The sequence below is a fragment of the Natator depressus genome, chromosome 7, assembly GCF_965152275.1.
Source record: "Natator depressus isolate rNatDep1 chromosome 7, rNatDep2.hap1, whole genome shotgun sequence".
In the NCBI taxonomy this organism is placed as follows: domain Eukaryota; kingdom Metazoa; phylum Chordata; order Testudines; family Cheloniidae; genus Natator; species Natator depressus.
Window position 1 is genome coordinate 41,397,945 of NC_134240.1, and position 22,277 is coordinate 41,420,221.

Genomic DNA, 22,277 nt, shown 5'->3' on the forward strand with positions numbered 1-22,277 from the left:
GTTCATTGCTAGTGCATTTAGCAACAATCAGTGCTTTCCATCCTCTGATGGATCACTGTATGTTCTTCACTCACCTGTTGCAACTAGATTTCTGAAGGTGCTTCTCAAATTGTTTCTTCCATTGGTGAAGTTTGCATGTCAGTGGGACCTCAGTTTTGTTTGGTCGTCTCTCTCTAAATTTCCCTTTGAGCTTCTAACCACATGTTCTATGGTCCATCTGTCTGTGCAGGTGGCCTTTCTAACAGAAGAGTCAGTGAGCTGGGGGTGCTCTTGGTTTACCTGCTATATATTACTTTCTATAAGAAAAGGTCTCATTATGCTCCCAGCCCAGATTAATCCCTAAAGTAGTTTCTGAGATTCATATGAGTCAGGTAATTTTTTTTTCTTATCAGTATTTTTTTTTTTTCTAAACTGCATGCCTTGGAGGTAGAGAGAAGGATGTGTTCTCTGGATAGCCAAAGGTCTTTGGCCTTTTATCTACAAAGGACATTAGAAAGATACCTAAACTACTTGTTTCCATAGCAACGCGATTAAGGAGTCAAGCTGTATTGGTGCAGAGACTTCCTAAATGGATCTCAGTTGTATAACCCTTTACCAAGTAGCTCGCATCTCCCCCCACCAGAGGGCAAGCTGCTTCATCTTCATCTCTAAGAGACATATCTCTATTAGAGATAAGTCGTGCAGCTGCTTGAAGTTCTTTGCATACCTTCATGAGACATTGCACTCTGGTCCAGTCATCCACCATGGCTACAGCTGTGGAGACAGCAGTACTACAGTTAGCTATCACTTCAATATCCTCACACCCAACTCCTGTTTGCAGAGATGACCTGTGCTTGCCAACTTTGGTGGGGGAGGTCGGCTTTAGCAGTGTTACTGAGCATGCTCAGCCCATGTAAGCCGAGTAGCAAATTCGGGGGAGGGGAGCATGTGACCCTGCATGGCCCCCCACGTCGGCTCTGCCTGTTTGACTACTGCTTGTTAATCTCTCATGTGTGAAATACACATAGGGACCATGACTGGAAAAAGAAGAAATGGAGGTTACTTGCCTGGAGGTTCTTCGAGATGTGTGGTCCTATCTGTATTCCTCTACCCACCCTTCATCCCCTCTGCTGCAGATTGTTTGGGCTGCGGTAATAATGGTAAATTGTAGAGGCGTTGACCCGCACCACCCTTTATGCCCTCGGTTTGGAGTACAAGGAGAGCTACAGTGCATGTGTGGGCCAATGGACACTGCTTGTAAAAATCAAAAAGAAAAACAAGCACACCCCTCCACTCAGGACTCAGGCATGTGATGCACATACGTACCCACAGGTGGAAAACAGATAGGGACTTTACATCTTGAAGACCCTCCATTACTACTACTATTTTGTGATGGCATCTTACTTTTCATTCAGGCAAGATGCTGTAAATGTAAGGAGTAAACAGAGCATATGCTGAAAATATTAAATTTTTAAATTGAAAAAATGTCAAGTGGTATTAACACAAGTAAGGATTTGTTTAAAATGCTGTACGTTTTTTTCCTTCAGTGTTTCTTTAACTGTATCTTGGTTTCCACACAAGGAAAACCAAACTGTGAATTGTGCAGAGCTGTTGTATCAAACTTACCTTAACAGAACGGAATATTAATAAGAGCATTTTCCAGGTCATGGGAGTCAACACTGTTGTCATTTTAATCTGCCCAGAAAAGATTATGGAAACATCACAGTGACTGGGAGATTCCTCTTTTCCCCCTGCCTCTTCCTCCTCAAATATTCTGAATGCTTTTAGGCATCAGGCCTTCTGGCTTGCATCACAATTTCCAAACAGCTGAATCCACTTGCAAGTGAAACTGACAGTGCTGTATCATAATTCCAGGAAGGACAAAGACTGTTTTAAATGTTTCACAACACACCCACAGACAGCCTAGAGATTGCGTAATTTAGTACGTGCTGTTGCTGTAGTAACCTCATTGGTTGCTACCAGAACAAGGCATAGGCATGACAGTCCTCAATAGATTTACCATGTTGGAAATGGAGGGTGTTTTCAGTTACACCTCTGGGTCCTTTAAAGAAATTGGGTAACTTCTGTAGATGCTGTGTCATTTTTCTTTACTATACAGTATGTTGGTACTTCTCTGTATGCATATCCCCAGAGACAGACAGGCACGCACACACCTCCCTCACCTCCATATTTAGTTTGAATTCCCAAGTCTGTACAAAGTTAGTTACAGGATTTAAACACTTATGTTTTCAGAAATGTACACAATGAAATTCTTTTAATCAGCATGTGCATTGGTCTATCCTTACCCTATAATTGGCAGGTTTAAAGCAGAAATTGTTAAAGATATTGTGCCAGACGCTCATCTGGAGAAAATGGAAATCAGTTGAGGATCTGGACCATTGTTTCCTCATTGTGTATGAAGATATTATAATGTTGTACAGGTTTTTTGGAGGGGTGGTGTTGCTTGACTAGTTTGCAAAATAGCTGTTGTTCTCACAATATTTCAACTTTAAAGGAAGAGGAGGTGAGCTAAAGTGGACCAGCATAGGTCTGTACACTATCTTAGGCCACTGTAAACATTAAAACTAGGGTATTTTTACATGAGTGCATCAGCAGCTAATTGGTGTACTTCCCCATCCCCCCGCTCCCCAATATTTTTTTTTTGTTCTGTTTCTGTATAAACTCTCTGAACCTGGTTAATCATAGTGCTGATTAACTGACTTCTTCATATATTAAAAGAGGGGGGAGTAAAGCTTCACTTAAGATCAAGCATCTGAGAATGGGTTTGGGTTTACATAAGGGTAACAAAGGAGGAAATGATTGTGATAGTAGAGCAATGAGTGACTGTTCATCTCTTTAGCAAATGAAAATATTCTTTGCTGTGTTGTGCTTCAACCATTTGGCTGTGCTTGGGATTCTCATATTATTGGGCCCTACCAAATTCACGGTCCATTTTGGTCAATTTCGTGGTCATAGGATTTTGAAAATAGTATATTTCATTATTTCAGATATTTAAATCTGAAATTTCACAATGTTGTAGCTGTAGGGGTCCAGATACAAAAGGTGGTTGTGGGGGACAGTGCAAAGTTATTGTAGGGGGGGTGATCGTGGTATTGCCATCCTTGCTTCTGCGCTGCCTTCAGAGCTGGATGGCTGGAGAGCAGCAGCTGCTGGCCGGGCACCCAGCTCTTAAGGCAGCGCCGCTGCCAGCAGCAGTGCAGAAGTAAGGATGGCCTGGTATCGTATTTTCACCCATACTTCTGTGCTGCTGCTGGCAGGGCACTGCCTTCAGAGCTGGATGCCTGGCCTGCACTGCTACTCTCCAGCCACCCAGCTCTGAAGGCAGCGCAGAAGTAAGGGTGGCAATACCACAACCCCCCTACAATATCCTGGTGACCCCCTGTTTGAGAAATGGTGGTCTCCTCCGTGAAATCTGTATAGCATAGGGTAAAAGTCACAAAAGACCAGATTTCACGGAGGAGACCAGATTTCATGGTCTGTGATGCGTTTTTCAGAGCCGTGAATTTGGTAGGGCCCTACTCATATAGTATCTAGGCTGTTGTGATATTACTCTTCTCTGTTAAGTTGTACCCCAATCATATTAATTAATTTATAATGCAATCTTATAGATTCTGTGTGCTCCTGAGAGATGCATGTGCTCCAAATGGGCATTTCCAATGTGTATTAGCATCATTTTCTTCTGTAATAACACTAAGCAAATCTTCAAAACTGTAGACGCAGTCAGTATTCCAATATCTGGTTACCATTAGCTCAGATGATTACTATGTAATTTATTATTCTGCACCAAACGGTGAGAATCAACCCAGACATTCACAAATGCTCCTCTAAGGGCTACGTATCCATGGCTTGTAACTCATTGTCTGGGCAAGATGTGTTGGGATGTTTCAGTGAATGATTCTGGGAAACAACATAAATGCAAATTCATTGGGTATTTACTCTCTCTCCCACAAAAGAGGTGTTGGGATGAGGTAACTGGATGACTAAACCATATCAATTCTTTTACTTCATCAGATGTGTTGAGATGAGTTTTATTAATACGGATGTGAATTAGTTTCTCACTTGATGTACTTGCTAACAGTGTTCTACTCCTCAGTCTGCACTATCTTGCCTTCAAATTGTCTGAAAACTGAGGGGATTTAGTGAAGCGGTACTATTATAAGACAGCTTGGGGAATCTCTCCTTACATTACGCATTTGCACAGCTTTGTTTATTTCTGATTTGTTTAGCACTGAACAGAATTATTTTTTTAATGGTTGCTCATTCCCAGATAATTTGTCTTGTTGATTCACCTCTGCAATAGTCTGGCTTACAGCTAGGAAACCTAACCATAACGTGTACATTTTTAAAATGAAACCATTTTTTCAAAAAGTATGAATTACGAAAAGCTTATTTTTTTCATACACTGACTCATGTATGGCTTTTGTTGTTTGTGTTAACATGAACCAACCTTTGAAATAAAGATAATTGTGCTGCCAACACATGGAGGTTTCTCTCTCTGGATAATCATAAAATACATAATAAAGAACTAATGGTAGCAATATTGCACTCGTTGTTTAAAACAGAATATTATATTAAGGGTCTGATTGTTAAAGGTTCTCAGGATTCTAGGTTTCCACGGCCTTCAGTGTAAATAAGGGCCTGATGCATGACTCCCATTAACTTCAGTTGGCCTTGAAACAAGGTCCCAAGTTTGAAGGAACTACCAGGGGAAAGGTCATAAGGTGACCCGGCTGAATTCCCCTATATTTTGCCATGTTGGTAGTTCTGGATGCTTAAAGTGTTGGGGTACTTTTGTTTTGCTGTATTCTCAATTCCGGTGGAGAGACTATTGGGTAGGGATTGGGCTAAATAAGTGGAGGAACAAAGGAAGGCATTTCAAATGGTGGGATGCAGATTAGGGCAGCAGAATATTTGGGAAGAAGAGAAATAGTTATATAATCAAAACGATTGCAGAAATGGAACAAAGACGACACGGACTGAACTTAAACTGTGTCACTTTTGCTGGTTGTTGCATCTATTTCTCTCATTCCTCATTCTTTTCTTTTGACGCTCTTGAGGGCACGGAACCTGTCTCATTCTCTGTGTGAATCTCTTTAATATGGTAATGAATGAATGGATCTTTGTTTTTTTATATCATCTGAAAGATGGTATTTCCTTAAGTACAGTGTGCTTTGTCATTGTGCAAGAGTGTTGGTTCAGTGCTAACCGACAGGGAAGAGAGCCACCTGTTGAATCACCAATATCATTTCCTTCCTTCAGTTCCTGGGATTTACTTGGACTTTCCCTCCAAACCCTAATCTGGCTTGTTACTTTATAAAATATGGCAACATAGCAAGGTTTAGTGTAGCTGCATGTTTATTACTACAGACATTTCCTGTTGGATTCTCTCTTTTGTGTTCAGTCTTTTCAGCATCAGCACTTTTCTCTGTGGTTGTCTCCTTTGTTATCTTGGTTAGCGTTCTCCTGCCTTGATGGAATGTTGTTATTCAGTTCACAATTCTTGATCTGCAGCTGCTTCTACATCTGTGTTTGTGAGGTGCATTTGTGGTGATGCATCAGCCACATGCATCTCTTAAACACGAGAGAGAGAGAAAGGAACATAATCTGTGCTCCCCATTTCCCACAAACATGGGCAAGAATGTTTCTTCCATGACCAAACCTTATGTGAAGATGCTGGTAGGGGGAGCATGTCTTTCCTCTGCCCCTGCTGACCTCGGTTGGACCTGGCAGATGGATATCTAGAGATTGTGTTTTAAAGTTAAACGTGGAGGAGTGGGTAACCTGCTTTGTTATGTTTGTTTTGTGTGTAGTGGTTTTTGCACATTGTCATTCTATCCCTAGATCCAAATCTTGAAATTTAGAGAGTGCGGTTTTCTCGATGCAAACTTAAAAAAAAAAAAAATTGCCACCTTATCAATCACAATCTTCCTTTGTCTGTTGAGAATGTTGTAGCATTGGCCAATCGGAAGGCTAGTGACTTATATTTTCATGCTGAGTGTTGGCCAGCTAGCACACACAAGGCAGTCAGCTGGCCATCTAAGGATCTGCCACAGCTTTGAGGAGCTGTTTGAGCTTTGTTTTACTAGTGAGGAACCATCAGAGATTTCCTTTGCTCCCTTGGCATTATATGCAAATAATGTGGCTTAAAGGTAGGACAGATCATCAGCTAAGTAGTATGTTAGAGCATGCATTGAAGAACATGCTTATATGTGTAAATTTCTTTGAATACAAACATATTATCTCTAATGGGATGTATGAATGATGTATTTTTATTTAATACCTCTCACATCCTTTAAAAAAACACCTTGCATTATTTTACCTTTTTGAAGAGGCTCTTTTGGAATTTGGTTTCATATAATTTTTTAATATAAAATTATTCTTCTGATGTATAGTGTATTCATTTTAAAGGTTCTGAAACTTGGACTCTTTTTCAGTTGAAATCTATGGAAATAAGTGCATTTCAGGAAAGGATTATTTAAACTAACTGGTGATACCCTGGTTTGAAAGTGAAAAATCTGTCTTTAGTTGCTTTGGAAAATAATGAGATTTGAGTCTGTATTTTCACTAGATACACGCGCTTAGTTTGTTGTCTCAAGTGTGTGTGTGTGTGAGGACTGCAAGATTTAAAGACATCAGCCATTCTGACCTCCTTTTCAAATTAGGTAGGGTATGGTTGATACTGCAGGGATTCATTTTTTATTTGATCTTGTGACAGAGCAGAAAATGAATTTCTTCAGAGAAACAGAATTGCTCAGGCTAAATGTAATGAATAAACCTGATAAATTAGTATATGACATTTTGAGAGACTGGCCCCTCTCAGGATGTGTGTGTATAATAGTGATCATCTACTTTTGGTCAGTAAAGTGAACAGAATGGTAACATTTTTTTATTACATGAGTTTACTACTGCAATGGAATGGTTTAGCAAATTGAATGGGATTAATAGATTGTCTGTGGGATTTACTTGGGTAAAGTCCAGAGGAATTGATTTGTCTTGTTTTCCAGGAAACAAGGACTTGTATAATCTCATGTCTATTGTACTTGAAACTGTGTGTATTAAACACACAATGCTGTATGAACTAGGCAGTCATGGGAGACTTGGAATAAGTTCCAGTATCCGTGGCTGCTACATTTTAATGCTAACATTTTGTGAAGGTTTAAAAGGGCTGAACTTGGTATCTTGTTGGCTCCAATGCTGTAAACAGCTACACACAAGTAACCTCTAAAGTTACTCACATGAAAATGTCTGCAGCATTGGGACTTAAGTAAATAAAATGCGCTCTCTCTCTCTCTTCATCATTGCCCCAGGTTTGGTTTGTGTCCAGTTTTCTGTCCTAAGTGAAACTAATTGTAAGTGACTTGTGAAGTGAAAACATGAAAGGAAGTAAAGATACCAACCAGTAGGAATTACATAGTTAAAATATTTCTTTAGAAAGCTAATCAGGTCAATTAGAAATCTGCTGATGAGACTGTCTTTTGTAGAGCATTAACGTGTTTATTAATGTGGTGATGTTTTTATATAATGGTGAATTGTGTGTCTTTGATTCTGAATCTCTCTGTGTTCATGCAGCATCCACATGATACTGGTCTGTATGCTTAGGAACTACTTTTCTTAAAACTTTGTAACTTTTGTGCATAGAACATCAGACTATTTGTTCATCTAATATAATTACGCAGTTGAGGTTTTAGAGTGGTAGCTGTGTTAGTCTGTATCAGCAGAAAGAATGAGGAGTATTTGTGGCACCTTAGAGATTAACAAATTTATTTGAGCATAAGCTTTCGTGGGCTAAAGCCCACTTCATCAGATGCATGCAGTGTTGAAGCGGGCTTCAGCCCACGAAAGCTTATGCTCAAATAAATTTGTTAGTCTCTAAGGTGCCACAAGTACTCCTCGTTCTTTCTACAGTTCAGGTTTGTGTTCTGATCCTCAGTTGGCAACATATTAACAACCTTCAAAAGGCTTCTTTACATATAGCCTTTGGTCTGCAACTGTTATTAAAGTGTGTGTATTATACAGCTATATTTTATATTTAAAGAAATAGTCCAGCCTTCAATGTAAAGCATTGAAAGATTTAAATATTCTGCAGGATAGAGGGGGTTTATTAAATAAAGTATAGAGTGCTAATGTAACATAGCTTGGTTTGTCAAGTTCTGCTCCTTATGCACTCTTGCAAAATGAAAAAGTAGAAGTAGTGCCATCTGCTGGGCAGTGTTCTTCCCAAAACATTTTTTTATAATATGTTTTCCCATTTTCAGAACTCAAGTAATTGTTCACACTGCAATGCAAGCTGATCAGTTAAAAAAAAATCATTTTTATATCTGGATATCTTAACACTTCCCTTACAAGATTAAAAGTTAATAATCTTTGGTGTGGGGGAGGGTGAGTGTAGATGTAATCTACGTAGCAATGTGTCACCCTAACATATAGGTTGTATCTTGGTTTTTATTCTCCTTGTCATTCTTAAGACATTTGCTTGCCATACACACACTCTGCGTGTGTGCATGTGTGTAATTTAAAAAAAAAATCTTCATTCCAGCAGTCTTGTCAATTTAACTGTTAGGTACTACTGTCTGATCATATAACTATGACTTTAACTTTTAAACTTGCCTCTAGACCAGAAGGTGGACTTCAAGGTCCCAATCCTGTATGCACTTTAAACATGTGCATATTTAAGCATGTGCTACTAAGCTTCTTGGTTAAGCACTTATGCAAGTATTCACAAGACTTGGGAAGTCCATTAGTGGGGGAGAAGTCAAGCTTTCATAAAACCAAATAGACTTTGCCCCATATTTGGGTGAGAGTGGGAGTTTTAAGATTCTATGTTTTCTTTGAATTTAAACAGAAGAAAGAAAAAAGCCCACAGCTGTAAGGGAGGGGGTGGCAAGACACGGCAAAACCCCAGTGTCCTGGACGCTGATACCTCTCAGTAAAAAACAAAAATGATTGTAATCACTCATATGAGTAAGCCATTTATAATGATGCCATTTCAATGTGCAGCGGCATTGACATATTGGCTGTAGTACTATGACCCTCCCGCTCAGCTTTTTAAGAATGTTTACAGCTTACAACACTCCCATTATATTTCTTAAGAGAGAAATGAGAACTGCATTTCAACATGTGCCATGATAACAAGAAGGACTTGCATTAGTTGACTGCCTTACACGCAACTGCTGAATTGGAGTTCTTTTGTAAAGAGTTGTTAATATAGCTTTTCTGTAACTGAGAGGTGGTTCTTGTTTGCAAATACAAGTCAGACCACCCCATGCCATAGTATTGCTACAAATGAGTTCTTTAAACTCAGCAAAACCTTGTTACAATTCCTCATTCCTATAGTATCTTCATATGATGCTCAATGCTGACAATTATCACCGTTTCTGGTGGTATTTTTCTTAAAGAGTTAGCTCCAGGACTCATGTTATGTCATTCAAATATCTTAGCTTTCACTTGGAAAAAAAAATAAGAGTAAGTTTCTAGGCTCTCATGGTTGCAGAGAAAAGCTTGAAAATGCAAGTGAAAAAGAATTAAAAACCTGAAGGCAAACAAAACCCCATAATTTATTGCCTTTTTAAAAAGTCATGATTTTTAAGCCAATTGATAACTTTTGGGGGGAAGGGTGGAGGGGCAGGAGGCACTAACTCCTGATTTTTGAGCTCTAGGGATTGACTGTGCTGGTCCTGAGACTCTATTTGGAATAGCTAATGGGGTTTTTGCTCCTCTACTTCTTCCTTTGGTATGTGTAATCACTGTTTTCCTTTTCCCTACTTCTCTGCAGCTTCATTTGAGCAACTAGTATTGCATGGTATGTATTTTAGGAGGTATTTGATGTGAAGGAGCTAGCAGGAAGGTATTGGTAGAAACAGTACAGAGATGCAATTATTGTAATGTAATTATTTCCTGACCCTCTTCCAAATTCGATTGGGTCATATGGACATACCCTAAATTACACTAGAGCAAGCCTTTATTGTATTAATATATAATGTGCACTCAAACTGAGAAGTGGAAGATAAAATACACAGGAGTGGAGGTAAGAGGAAAATGAATATATAATGCTTTGAGTTACTGTGAAGATAGAAATACCATGCTTCCATTTTTATTTTGTAAAGCGGAACTTTTAATAGAAATTGTGTGTAACTTGTGGTTGTGTCAGGAGGTTCTTTAGATCTGTAGGCATGTACATGCACCATCACTCTCTCCTTCAGTATTGATATGTACAAGAATCTTCCTTGCCAAGGATCTGGATTCTTGTACCTTTCAATGCCCAGTACTGTAAACTCACAAATATGGAGCTGATCAGCAGAATGGAGGTAATGATGTGAGTGTGTGCCTGGATTATGTGCATGTTGCACGCATACATAATACATGAATAAATCAGGTATCCAGGGAATGTTGTTGTTACTCCTCAGTAGGGCTAAAATTTCACAGATTCATAGATTCTGAGGCCAGAAGGGACAATTGTGATCATCTAGTCTAATCTCCTGTATAACACAGAGCATTTAATGTCTCCAAAAATAATTCCTACAGCATATATTTTTTTTTAAAAAAAAAACAATAATAATTTTGGTTTAAAAAATGCCAGTGATGGAAACTCTACCACAACCCTTGGTAAATTGTTCCAGTGGTTAATTACCCTGACTGTTAAGAATTAAAGCCTTATTTCCAGTCTGAAATTGTTTAGTTTAATCTTACAAACATTGGATCATGTTATACCTTTCGCTGCTAGACTGAAGGCCCTCTATTATCAATTTTTTGTTACCCATGTAGATACTTGTAGACTATGATCAATTCACCCCTTAACCTTCTCCTTGTTAAGCTAAATAGATTGAGCTCTTTGAGCCTGTCACTATAAGGCATGTTTTCTAATCCTTTAATCATTGTTGTGGCTCTTCTCCTAACCCTCTATCAACATCTTTGGATTATGCACACCAGAACTGGATACAGTATTCCAGCAACAGTCACACCAGTGCCAAATACAGAGGTGAAATAACCCCTACTTCTACTCAAGATTCCCTGGTTTATACATGCAAGGATCGCATTCGCCCTTTCGGCCACAGCATTGCACTAGGAGCTCCTGTTCATCTGAGTTCCCACCACGACCCCCAAATCTTTTTCGGTCGCTGCTTCCCAGGATAGAGTCCCCCATTCTGTAAGTATGGCCAACATTCTTTGTTTCTAGTTGTATGACTTTCCATTTGGCCATATTAAAATGCTTATTGTTTGCTGGTGCCCAGCTTACCAAGAGATCCAGATCGCACTGTATCAGTGACCTATCCTCTTCATTATGTACCAGTCACCCAATTTTTGTATCATCTGTAATCTTTGTCAGTGATGATTTTATGTTTTCTTCTAGGTCACTAATAAAAAATGTTAAATAGCATAGGGCCAACAACTGATCCTTGCAGGGCCCCACTAAAAACACACCCGGCTTGAGGATTATGTTTACTCTTACCTTTTGAACTCTGTCAGTTAGCCAGTTCTTAATCCATTTAATGTGTGCCATTTTAATTTTATATAATTCTGTTTTTTATCAAAATGCGTGGTACCAAGTCAAACACCTTACAGAAGGCAATATCAACACTATTACTTTTATTGACCAAAGCTGTAATATAATCAAAAATAGATCTATAGACTGGGTCTATTTTCCATAAACCCATATTGACTTGCATTAATTATATTGTCCTCCTTAATTCTTTAATGAACGAGTCCCATATCAGCTGTTCCACTGCCTTTCCTGGGATCAATGTCAGATTGACAGGCCTATAATTACCTCTGTCATCCTGTTTACCCTTTTTAAATATTGGCACAACATTACCTTTTTTTGTAGTCTCCTGGAATTTTGCCACAGTCCAAGACTTACTGAAAACCAACATTAACAATTCAGTGAGTTCCTCAGCCAGGTCTTTTGAAACTCTTGGGTGCAAGTTATCTAGACGTGCTGATGTATAAATGTTTAATTTTACTAGCTACCCTCTTCTTTTGGGAGATGGATTTTCAGGGACTTAGAAGTTGCTGTACTGGATAAGAGGGTTAGTTCCTTTTGACTTATGTCATGCATGTGACAATGGCCACAGCAGCTGATGCTGATACTTCTGAGAAAACGAATGGAATGCTAAACTGTATTATACTTGTGGCACCTTAGAGACTAACCAATTTATTTGAGCATAAGCTTTCGTGAGCTACAGCTCACTTCATCGGATGCATACTGTGGAAAATACAGAAGATGTTTGTTCTGTATTTTCCACAGTATGCATCCGAAGAAGTGAGCTGTAGCTCACGAAAGCTTATGCTCAAATAAATTGGTTAGTCTCTAAGGTGCCACAAGTACTCCTTTTCTTTTTTTGCGAATACAGACTAACACGGCTGTTACTCTGAAACCTGTATTATATTGTTCAGCTGCTAGATGGTGTGTGTGTGTGTAACATACGTTAAGGCGAAGATCACAACCACCATTCCTGGCAGTGCATTAAATTACTCCTGAGAGCATTCTGCACCAAAAATTTAAAACTTCTGTGCACAATATTTTAAAATTCTGCAAATGTTATTTCTTTAAAAAAAAAAATGTGGAGGCTCCAGCATGGCACTAGGGAGCACAGGCCACTGGCTGTACAGAGGTGAGAGATCACTGTGCAGTTCCCCTATTCTGGGACATGGACTCAGTGGTGAGGCTGATGCAGCTCAAGGACTGGGCCTGCCCCAGAAACACCACAGAGCCCTGCCCCTGTATGCCAGGTGCACCAAATGTGGGCAAACAGGCTCAGCAAGGCAGGATCCAAGTTTGGAGGGGCTTAGTGTGGGTGGGAATCCAGGTGTGGGTTGAGAGGGTTCTGTGTGGGGCAATCTGGGAGTGGGGCGGCTCTGTGGGAATCTGGATGCTGGAGGGATCTGGATGCACAGGGGCTTGTTGTGGGGGTTCTGGGTGCAATGGTAATGGGACTCTGCAGGGGAGGTTCCACGTGAAAGTGGTTGGGGCTCAGCAGGTGGGGTCTGAGTGTGGAGGAGATAGAGCTCAGTGAGGGGAGCTGGGTGTGGGGGACTCAGTGGGGTTGGGATCCAGGTGCAGCTGGTTGGGGTTTGGGGTGGGAATCTGGGTGTGGGTGGCTTGTTGGGGTTGTGCAGGGGGAGTGGGGCTCATTTGGGGGGGGGGTCTGGGTGCAGGGGGTGGGACTCAGCAGGAGGGTCTGGGTATGAGGGGTGTCAGGCTTCCCTCCCCACTCTGAACTCTGGGGTACAGATGTGGGGACCCGCATGAAAGACCCCCTAAGCTTATTTCTGCCAGCTTAGATTAAAAACTTCCCCAAGGCACAAATCCTTCCCTGTCCTTGGATTAGTACTGCTGCCACCACCAAGTGAGTTAGACAAAGATTCAGGAAAAGGACCACTTGGAGTTCCTGTTTCCCCAAAATATCCCCCCAAGTCCCTTCACCCCCTTTCCTGGGGAGGCTTGAGAATAATCTACCAACCAGATAGGTAAACAAGGTGAGCACAGACCAGACCCTTGGGTTTTTAGTATACTAAAAACCAATCAGATTCTTAAAAAACAGAACTTTATTATAAAGAAAAAACAAGGTAAAAGAAGCACCTCTGTAAAATCAGGATGGAAGGTAATTTTACAGGGTAATAAGATTTAAAACACAGAGGATTCCCCTCTAGGCAAAACTTCAAAGTTACAAAAACCAGGGATAAACCTCCCTCTTATCACAGGGAAAATTCACAAGCTAAAACAAAAGATAAACTAACGCATTCTCTTGCTATACTTACAATTTGTAATCTTAGAGGCTTATTTCAGGTATGGTTTTAGGAGAGGCTTTTTTTTTTTTTCCTGCCTGGTCCCTCTCTTTGTCCTGAGAGAACAACAAAGAAGCACACAACAAAAAACCTCCCCCCACAGATTTGAAAGGATCTTCTCTTATTGGTTCTTTTGGTCAAATAGCTGGTTGTTCATGAGGGAGGAGGGAAGAAGCAGTACTGAAATTACTTGAGATCTACTGGTGAAAAGCATTATATAAAAGCGAGGTATTACTGTAACTCTTTATTTTAAAGTAAATTGATACAGATTTTTGTTGTCCTTTAGACTATTGATTATGGTGTCTCATCCCTTTCCCCCAGCTGTCATCCTCTTTCCTGGCTTCTTGACTCTTTCTAGCTCAGATTCTCCATGAAATAGGCTGAGCTAAAAACAGGGTGTGCTGGTTATTTAAAATAATTGTGCCTTTTCAATGCACCCAACTTGAGCCACGTTCTTGCAGCTGGCACCACTAGGGAGGACCCCTGAGCCTGAACCAGAGACCCATTGACTTCAGTAGGGTTCCACCCAGGCCCCACAGGATTAGGAGCGTGTAGTTATCTTTCCTATGCTGTTGGAGAAAGGTGTTCCATCTTCAGTTTTTTGAGATGTGTTAATCATTTGTTGTATTGTGCTGGAAGGCTTGAATTAGTGTGCCTCAAGGAAATATTAATCTGTCACTTCCAGTTGTTTCAAAGCCTTTATTTTAAAATCCTATTTAGATGTGAAGAAGTGAGATGGTCACTCGATTACAGACCTAAAAGTCGCAATTCTTCAACAAAAAAACTTCAAAAACAGACTCCAACAAGAGACTGCTGAATTGGAATTAATTTGCAAACTGGACACCATTAAATTAGGCTTGACTAAAGACTGGGAGTGGATGTGTCATTACACAAAGTAAAACTATTTCCCCATGTTTGTTTCCCTTCCCTACTGTTCCTCACACGTTCTTGTCAACTGCTGGAAATGGCCCACCTTGATTATCACTACAAAAGGTCCCCCCGCCCCTGCTGGTAATAGCTCACCTTACCTCATCACTCTCGTTACAGTGTGTATGGTAACACCCATTGTTTCATGTTCTTGGTGTACTCTGAAATCTGTGTAAATAAAATCTGCCCACTGTGTTTTCCACTGCATGCATCCAATGAAGTGAGCTGTAGCTCACGAAAGCTTATGCTCAAATAAATTTGTTAGTCTCTAAGGTGCCACAAGTACTCTTTTTTTCTCTTTACATTTTGTTGGTTATCAACAGTAATCAAGGTTCTGCAGGCCAAATTAGGTCCCCACTGACATCTTATTGTCTTCTAATTATGACCTTGATAACACCTGTGCAAACCTGTTACCTTCATTAGATTCACATAGGGTATATCTATATTGCAATAAGACATCTGTGGCTGGCCGATGCCGGCTGTGGGGCTGTTTAATTGCTGTGTAGATGTTTGGGCTGTGACCCTCCTGCTTCACAGAGTCCTAGAGCCTGGGCTCCAACTCGAGCCTGAATGTCTACACCACCATTAAAAAGTCCCTTAGCCTGAGCGTCCCCTCCACCCCATACATACTCATAGGCATAACTGCACGGATTTAATCAATGAATCTGCTAATGTGCAAAAAGGAATACATTCTAGCTCACTTTCTTAACAGTATCAGCTCAGCATAACAAGCAAAAAATGTGAAATTTAGCTTTTGGGCCACATTTACAAAGGTGGGAGATTAAAGATTCTGATAGATGCCTGCTGGGGTTTTCAAAAGTACACTCACCTACGTGCATCTTTAGTCACCTAAATATACCTTTGTAGATCTGGCCCTTTGTCACTAAAACAAGCTGTGTCTCTGGATGCATGCATGGAGCAAATCTGCTGAGGGGAAGGTGTTACTTTTCCATAGTCAGTTTTCAGAGATGAATTGCAAAGGCCTGGGGAGAAAATGACTTTTTGCTATTTCATACTTTTAAGTGTCAAGAAGGCCTGAAAAGTGGGTGTGGTTTTTATTTGTAAGTAAAAATATTATTTCTGCTTATTTTAGTCTTGGAGATATCAGGAATGTCAAATCTGGACATGCTTGGCTTTACTGGAGGGCTATTTGTCAGTTTTGGAGGATGTGTATTGTGAGATTTTGCACCTCAGTTGAAGGGGTGAGGCGCTGAAACTTTCACAAAGATGTATATTTTTTCCAAAATGTTGATTACTCACTGGAATTAAATGGATATTAACAAATAAATTAAGAGTTTTGAGCAGTCTAAAAATTCCTTTCTCTCTCACTTGCTCAGCTTTAAGTTTCTTGACTCTCATGACATATTTTAATTCAGGTTTCAGAGTAACAGCCGTGTTAGTCTGTATTAGCAAAAAGAAAAGGAGTACTTGTGGCACCTTAGAGACTAACCAGTTTATTTGAGCATGAGCTTTCGTGCATCCGATGAAGTGAGCTGTAGCTCACGAAAGCTCATGCTCAAATAAATTGATTAGTCTCTAAGGTGCCACAAGTACTCCTTTTATTTTAATTCAGTCTCCCATTGCTATCAAATCTCCTGGATAGACAAGACCAAGGACAAGTGTTAAAGAAAATTGCAGGGAGGGAATGATACTGAATGTGATGGACCTGAAGGGAAACACTGAACACTAAAGGAGAGGAGGGGGAAATGAGATGAAAGGGAGAGCGAAACCAAGCAAATGGAATTTCTAAGGAGAGAGAAAAGAAATACGCAGCGTTGCCAACTCTTGCAGTTGTATCGTGGGTCTTGTGATATACAGTGTTTTTCATACAGCCCCAGTTTTGTGGTTGTGTGAATCTCAGCTTTCATTTAAAAAAGTAAGTTTCCAGCCCTTGTGGTTATGAAAAAAAGCTTGAAAACACAATCCCTAAAGGCTCAAAACCCATAAGGCAAATAAAAAGGGCTCACCATTTATTTTTATTTTTAAATCTCATAATTTTTAAGTCAGTCTCCATAACATTTGAACACTTATTGGAAATTGAAAAGGTTAAAATGATTTAACGAATACTTAATCTACATTCAATAAAATGCATTATTATAAGTGAAAGAATTTTGAATGTGTCTTATTTACTTTGTAGAATTTTTCTCAGTTTGGACAATGAAATTAGCTTAACTTTTGTTTATATTCAGATTCGCTGTCAGGTCCTAAACAGTTTGTTTGAAATATTTAAGTTTCAAATGCTGAAGATGCTTGGGTACTAGGGTGATTAGCACCAGAATAAGAACCTTGATAGATGTTTGTTTGAACACAACTGCGTTCACTTGATTTTGTGCTCAATTGTGTGATCTTAAATTTTACCCAAAATGTAACGTTTTATGAAAACAAGGTGTATTAAAACTTAAGTGTGTAATGTCCTGTTTAAAGACTAACTTCTTGGCATGGTTTTAGCCTTTAGTGCAGAAGATGACATTCACATATTTGAAGAAATATGGATAAGAAATAACTTCATTACTGTTTTAGTATTGTATACTGCAGATGTGCATTATTTTTAATATGGTTTTAAAGAATATTCTGAGGTACAGAGCTTCATATACAGTTTAAAAGAGTTTGATTGCACCTACTTACAAGTCCATTTGCAGAAAATGAGAACACCTCCCTGTGTTTGTGTATAACATTTTGTGTATTGTTAATGGCTGCAATACAATGCAATCTTATTTTTTAATTGAGTACAGACTGCCAAATGTAACTACAAATTACCATATTATTATTTAGGGTACAGAAAGTAATTTTGTGTTTATATCTTTATCCCTTTAGTGCAAGGGTGCTGGAACAATTTGTACAGTGGGGGTGCTGAGAGCCATTGAACCAAACTGTAAATGCTGTATATAATGGAAACCACTTCAAGCCGGGGGTTGCAACAGCACTCCTTGTTCCAGCACCTATGCTTTAGTGTTCAAGCCTTCTTTTCCGTTGGGTGGTTTGTGTGAGGGAGAGGGAGGTTTTGATGAAAGATGCTACATAAAAATGTATTCTATTTATTGCCTCTTCAGCCCAGGTCAGCCTCAGGACAGCATGAGGCTGTGATAATGGAGTAATAAGGAGCATTAAACTGTAACAAAAGCCTCCTGCCTAGAATCAAATTTCATATGTAGTGTAATTGAAATCTATTACCCCCTCAGAAGCAAACGGAAACGTGTGTGCAAATATTTTTTTAAATTAGCCATTTTATCTTAGAATAAATCCCAGTTGCTAAAGGGGTCATGTTGAATCCTTTTTTGTGAGGTTTGAAAAGAAGCTGTGGAGATCCTCAAAAATAAGCATTTTGACTCTTTAAGGGGGAGCCATATCTGATATAACTATGGCCAAACAATCTTTGGCAGTTGATATAGACAGGCCAAACTGTGCTCCAGAACTGAGCTGAGTGTGGTTGGCATCTCCCTGTGCGTCAGGAATCAAATAAGACTTGTCCCTCTTTATGCCATCAGTAAAGGTCATTTACGGTGCAGGGGTAGCTCATTGCAGAGAAGGCATGTTTTGGAATAGAGGTTCAAACCTGGCTCATTTTCCATAATAGGCGCAAGCACGAAAGGCTAACAGACTTGTATCCTCACCAGAGTAATCAATGTAAAAAAGTGTGGAGAATTAGCTCTTGACTAGCCCTGGAATAAGTGCTTGCTCCTCCCTTACCCAAGCTATAAAAAAACAGATATATTTTTTTTTAAAATTGTTGCCTAATTTTTTAAAAGGGACTAGAGGTTTGCAGTGCCTCCATTTTTGGATGTCCAGTTTGGGACACGTTTACGAAGCTTGATTATTCAGAAAGTGTGGAGTACCTGCCTTGGAAACCTTTGCAGAGAGTTTCCCCTGCAAACTGCAGAAATGTATATAGCAGTATATATAGACACACTCTGGTCAAATTTATATAGCATAATAGGGGATCCTGTCATCCCAAATTCAGCCAACAGTTTAGGTGTTGTACAATTTAAGCTCCAACAATTTCTCAAGGCTTCCTTATATTATGGAAAACTGCACTGAGTTGACTACATGAATGTAGTGTAGACACTGTCAGCCTGTAGACCTGAAGTAAAATTAGAGATCCCTGTACAGTCTGTCTTTTTTTTAAGTATTTATTTATTTGGGTGGTTAACTAAAATAAGTGATTTTTAGCACACCCATAGGAAGTAGTAAGCAGCAAAAGGATTGCAAAAGATATTGACGTTTCTGTAGATTGAGCAACAGGGTTAGTTGGTTTGTTTGTTCATTTGACCCAATGATGCATTAAAGATCATTTCTGAGAGGGTTTGAATTTTGGCCTCAAAATATTCGCTGCTCGCTTGGAACCATTGTAAGTGCCGCAACAAAGAACTCTAGTTCCTCTCGGCCTCCCCTCTCTCCCCGACACATGCGAACTGAAGGGCAGCAGGGTGCTTCTAGCCCCCCTCCCCGCCCCTCCGCCTCGTGTGCGTTGGTGGGTAGCCCTGGCTCGTGGGGGTTTCGGAGCTAGCCGCTCCTCCCTGGTGCAAGGCTCCGGGGCGGCGTGTGGTGGTACGGTGCCCCCTCGCCTCCCCTGCACTGTTCGAGTCCAGCGCTGGGGGCGCGTCTGCTCAGTCCCTACCCGGCTCCTTGTTCCGGGCCTCGGTGGGCCGAGGAGGCGGAGCTGCAGCTATACCCCGCCCGCTGCCGCTGCAGAGCGCCCGGCTTTTCCCCGGCAACCGCCGCTACCGCTGCTGGCGGATCGGGGCCCCCTGCGAGGATGGCGGCGTCGCCGGCCCGGGAGCTCACGCAGAACCCGCTGCAGAAGATCTGGGAGCCCTACAACAACGGGCTCCCGGCCAAGCACAGCGCCCAGCGCGGGGGTGAGCACTCGGGGGGGGCAGGATCTGCAAGGGGAAGTTGGCGAGCTGCGTTATAATTAGGAACAGGAGAAAGAAAGGGGTTGGGGGAGCTGAGCAGGAGACACAAAGGGATCACGGGTTTAGCAGATGCATAGGGGATTGGGCCAGCAGGATAGAGTTGGGGGGAGATAGTGCAGGTTGTATGCAGCAGAAAGGCAGGAAAGGGAACCACTTACCTAAGGGGGGTGTGAGTGTGTAAAATATAATATCTAGCAGTACAGGATTTAGGGTAACAGGGACTGAGAGACCTTGGGGGAGAAGTGCATGTTTTTTGGGGGGAAAATAGAGGGAGACACTGCAAGATGTGACTCAAGACATAGGAGACAGTGGAGGAGGTCATTTTAGGGGACAAATCGGGGGGGAGGGGACAACAGTATCTTGAGCAAATCTGGAGTTGGGGCAGTGCAGGTGAGGTGGTAATAGATGGAGATGGGATTCGTGGGCCATGGGAGATGCAAAGGACTTGGTGAAGAAATTGGATGGGGAAGATGCATAGAAGAGGTGAGGTGGTGGAATTGGGTGGCAGAACAAGACCTGCCCCGAAGATGAGATTGGGGGAGGAGTGCATGAGTTGTTGGGGTGAATATTTGGGGCACAGGGCTAGCGTGGGTTAGGTGCCTGGGGAAGGGGGACAACACAGGGGTTGTGTTGGGCAAGGGATTTGGCAGTGGAGGCAGAGAAGGAGTTAAGATGTATGGACTGAGAGATGTTGCAAGAGCTGTGGGGGGTGTGTGTGTATAATTTTAATGGTGAGGGGCAGCATGGCATGGTCAAGTTTCTTATTGTAAGCTACACTTGGCATGTTGAGAAATGGAGAAAAATCTCTGATTCCTGTAATTTTTCTTCTTTTAGGAAGCATAAGGTGATTCATCTGGAAGTTCTCTCTGTTTTGTGGTATGGATATTTCCTTGAGGTGAAGTTGTGGGGCTTGAGGTAGAAATCTGGAGTCTGAAGGGAAATACAACTTTCCCTTTGAGTAAAGCCCTCTCTGAGTTGCTTAGAGCCTCTTATACTTTGCACTTTTTGCTATGCTAGCGCTTATAGAATCAGTAATTAAATCTGAATGACAGAGGTGTCTCGCACCTTTTACATTTTAAGAACATTTGGTTGGCTTTGGAATTCTCCAGCTTGCATTAAGGTCCCATCTATACTAGAAAAACTAGTGAGTTTTGGGACTTGGTTACAACATGATAGTCCTTGTCAACTGTTGATCTTGTTTCAGAGTAACAGCCGTGTTAGTCTGTATTCGCAAAAAGAAAAGGAGTACGATGAAGTGTACTGTAGAAGTGGAGTTCATCCGATGAAGTGAGCTGTAGCTCACGAAAGCTCATGCTCAAATAAATTGGTTAGTCTCTAAGGTGCCACAAGTACTCCTTTTCTTTTTGTTGATCTTGTGTAGATGTGACAAACTGCATTCTAGAACCTTGCTGTAAATTTGAACTTCACATGTCTTCTGTAGCATGACTTGGTAACTCAATTAAAATTTGGTTTGGTTCCATCTACCCTTGAAAGATTGAACCATACACGGTACTACCATGTTACAATGTGGTAGTTTTAATAATATAGGCCAGATCTAAATAGTTTGTATTTAAAACATACAAAAAACCCTCTGAGGTGTCTCTCCCAAAAATACTGTAAATGAATGCTGGCTGGAAAGGCACTTCAGTGGTGTTGGTCTCTTTTACTTCATATTAGCCAAGTAAAGTTAAGGTGTTAAGAAAATTAATTTTCTTATAGTGACTAGTGGATCTCAATAACCCTGAGACAGGAACATAAATGGTAAAAGGACCTTCCTCTCATGTGAAACTTTCCACTTTTTGCTGGACTGCAGTAAATCTTTTTGGTTTCCCTTCTAGTTCCTTTCTGTTTAACTTACTCTTTGTATTGCCATATCATAAATCATTTCTAGCTCAGCACAGGATGCATCTCTTTTTACAAAGCTGTAGTTAAGGCTGCGTGGGGTATTTGCATCAAAAACAGATCTGTTAAATAAAAAATGTATACATTTTCACCTGATAGGGTTTTTTTCATTTGTTTGTTTTAACTGCAACATGTCTTAAAACAGTGGGCTGAACTCAGACCTGGTATAAGCAGATCTGATTCTATGAAGTTAATGGAGTTGCACTTCATTGGGCCAAAGCTAAATCTGGCCTAAGGAGTTTAACTACATGTTTTACATGTGCTTTTAGATGATTCTAAGTTAGTTAATTTTTTAAAATGAAATGTTTAACTAGGCCATCTGTTACATCACTTAATAGATTTTTTTTTGAGGTCTAGCCAACCGAGTTATTGGGCATTAGGACTTACGGTTTCAAGTTTTGTAACGTTGTAGTCAATTTTGTAAGAGGTTTCATCACACAAACTTTTATCTCCGTTTAATTAAAACCCTACCAAGCTTAAGTCATGACAACCTTATTGGGCCAAGTGGTTTCAATAGTACTGAATTCAGTCGTGGATGGACTGCAGTTATTGTGGACTTGTAAGGCAAATATCCACAATCATGTTTACATGATCTAAAGTATCACTTTGATCCATCCATTAAAAAAATGCTCCTAAAGATTGATTTATCAGATAGACTATGAAACTAATTTTTGAGTATGAAATAAATCACTCAATTAAAAAAAATTGTGTAAGAGCAACAGAATATGGAAAAAATGCAAAAGTACTTAAATA

The 22,277-nt window shown here is 40.4% G+C and overlaps 1 protein-coding gene across 7 annotated transcripts in view; it reads left to right on the forward strand.

Annotated features, from left to right (window-relative positions):
* The window catches only part of PFKFB4 (6-phosphofructo-2-kinase/fructose-2,6-biphosphatase 4), a 91,296-nt gene that overhangs the window by 21,057 nt on the left and 47,962 nt on the right, over positions 1-22,277 (forward strand). For 3 of the 7 annotated variants that reach the window (XM_074958223.1, XM_074958227.1, XM_074958224.1), the window contains exon 1: positions 19,228-19,565. The exons of 1 other annotated variant lie outside the window; for it this stretch is intronic. In XM_074958223.1, coding sequence (XP_074814324.1) covers positions 19,463-19,565 — 103 coding nt within the window. In that variant the 5' untranslated portion in view covers positions 19,228-19,462. Of the gene's footprint in view, positions 1-19,226; positions 19,566-20,077; positions 20,106-22,277 lie in introns of those variants that run through there. 3 more of the 7 variants (XM_074958226.1, XM_074958222.1, XM_074958228.1) reach the window with 3 other exon arrangements.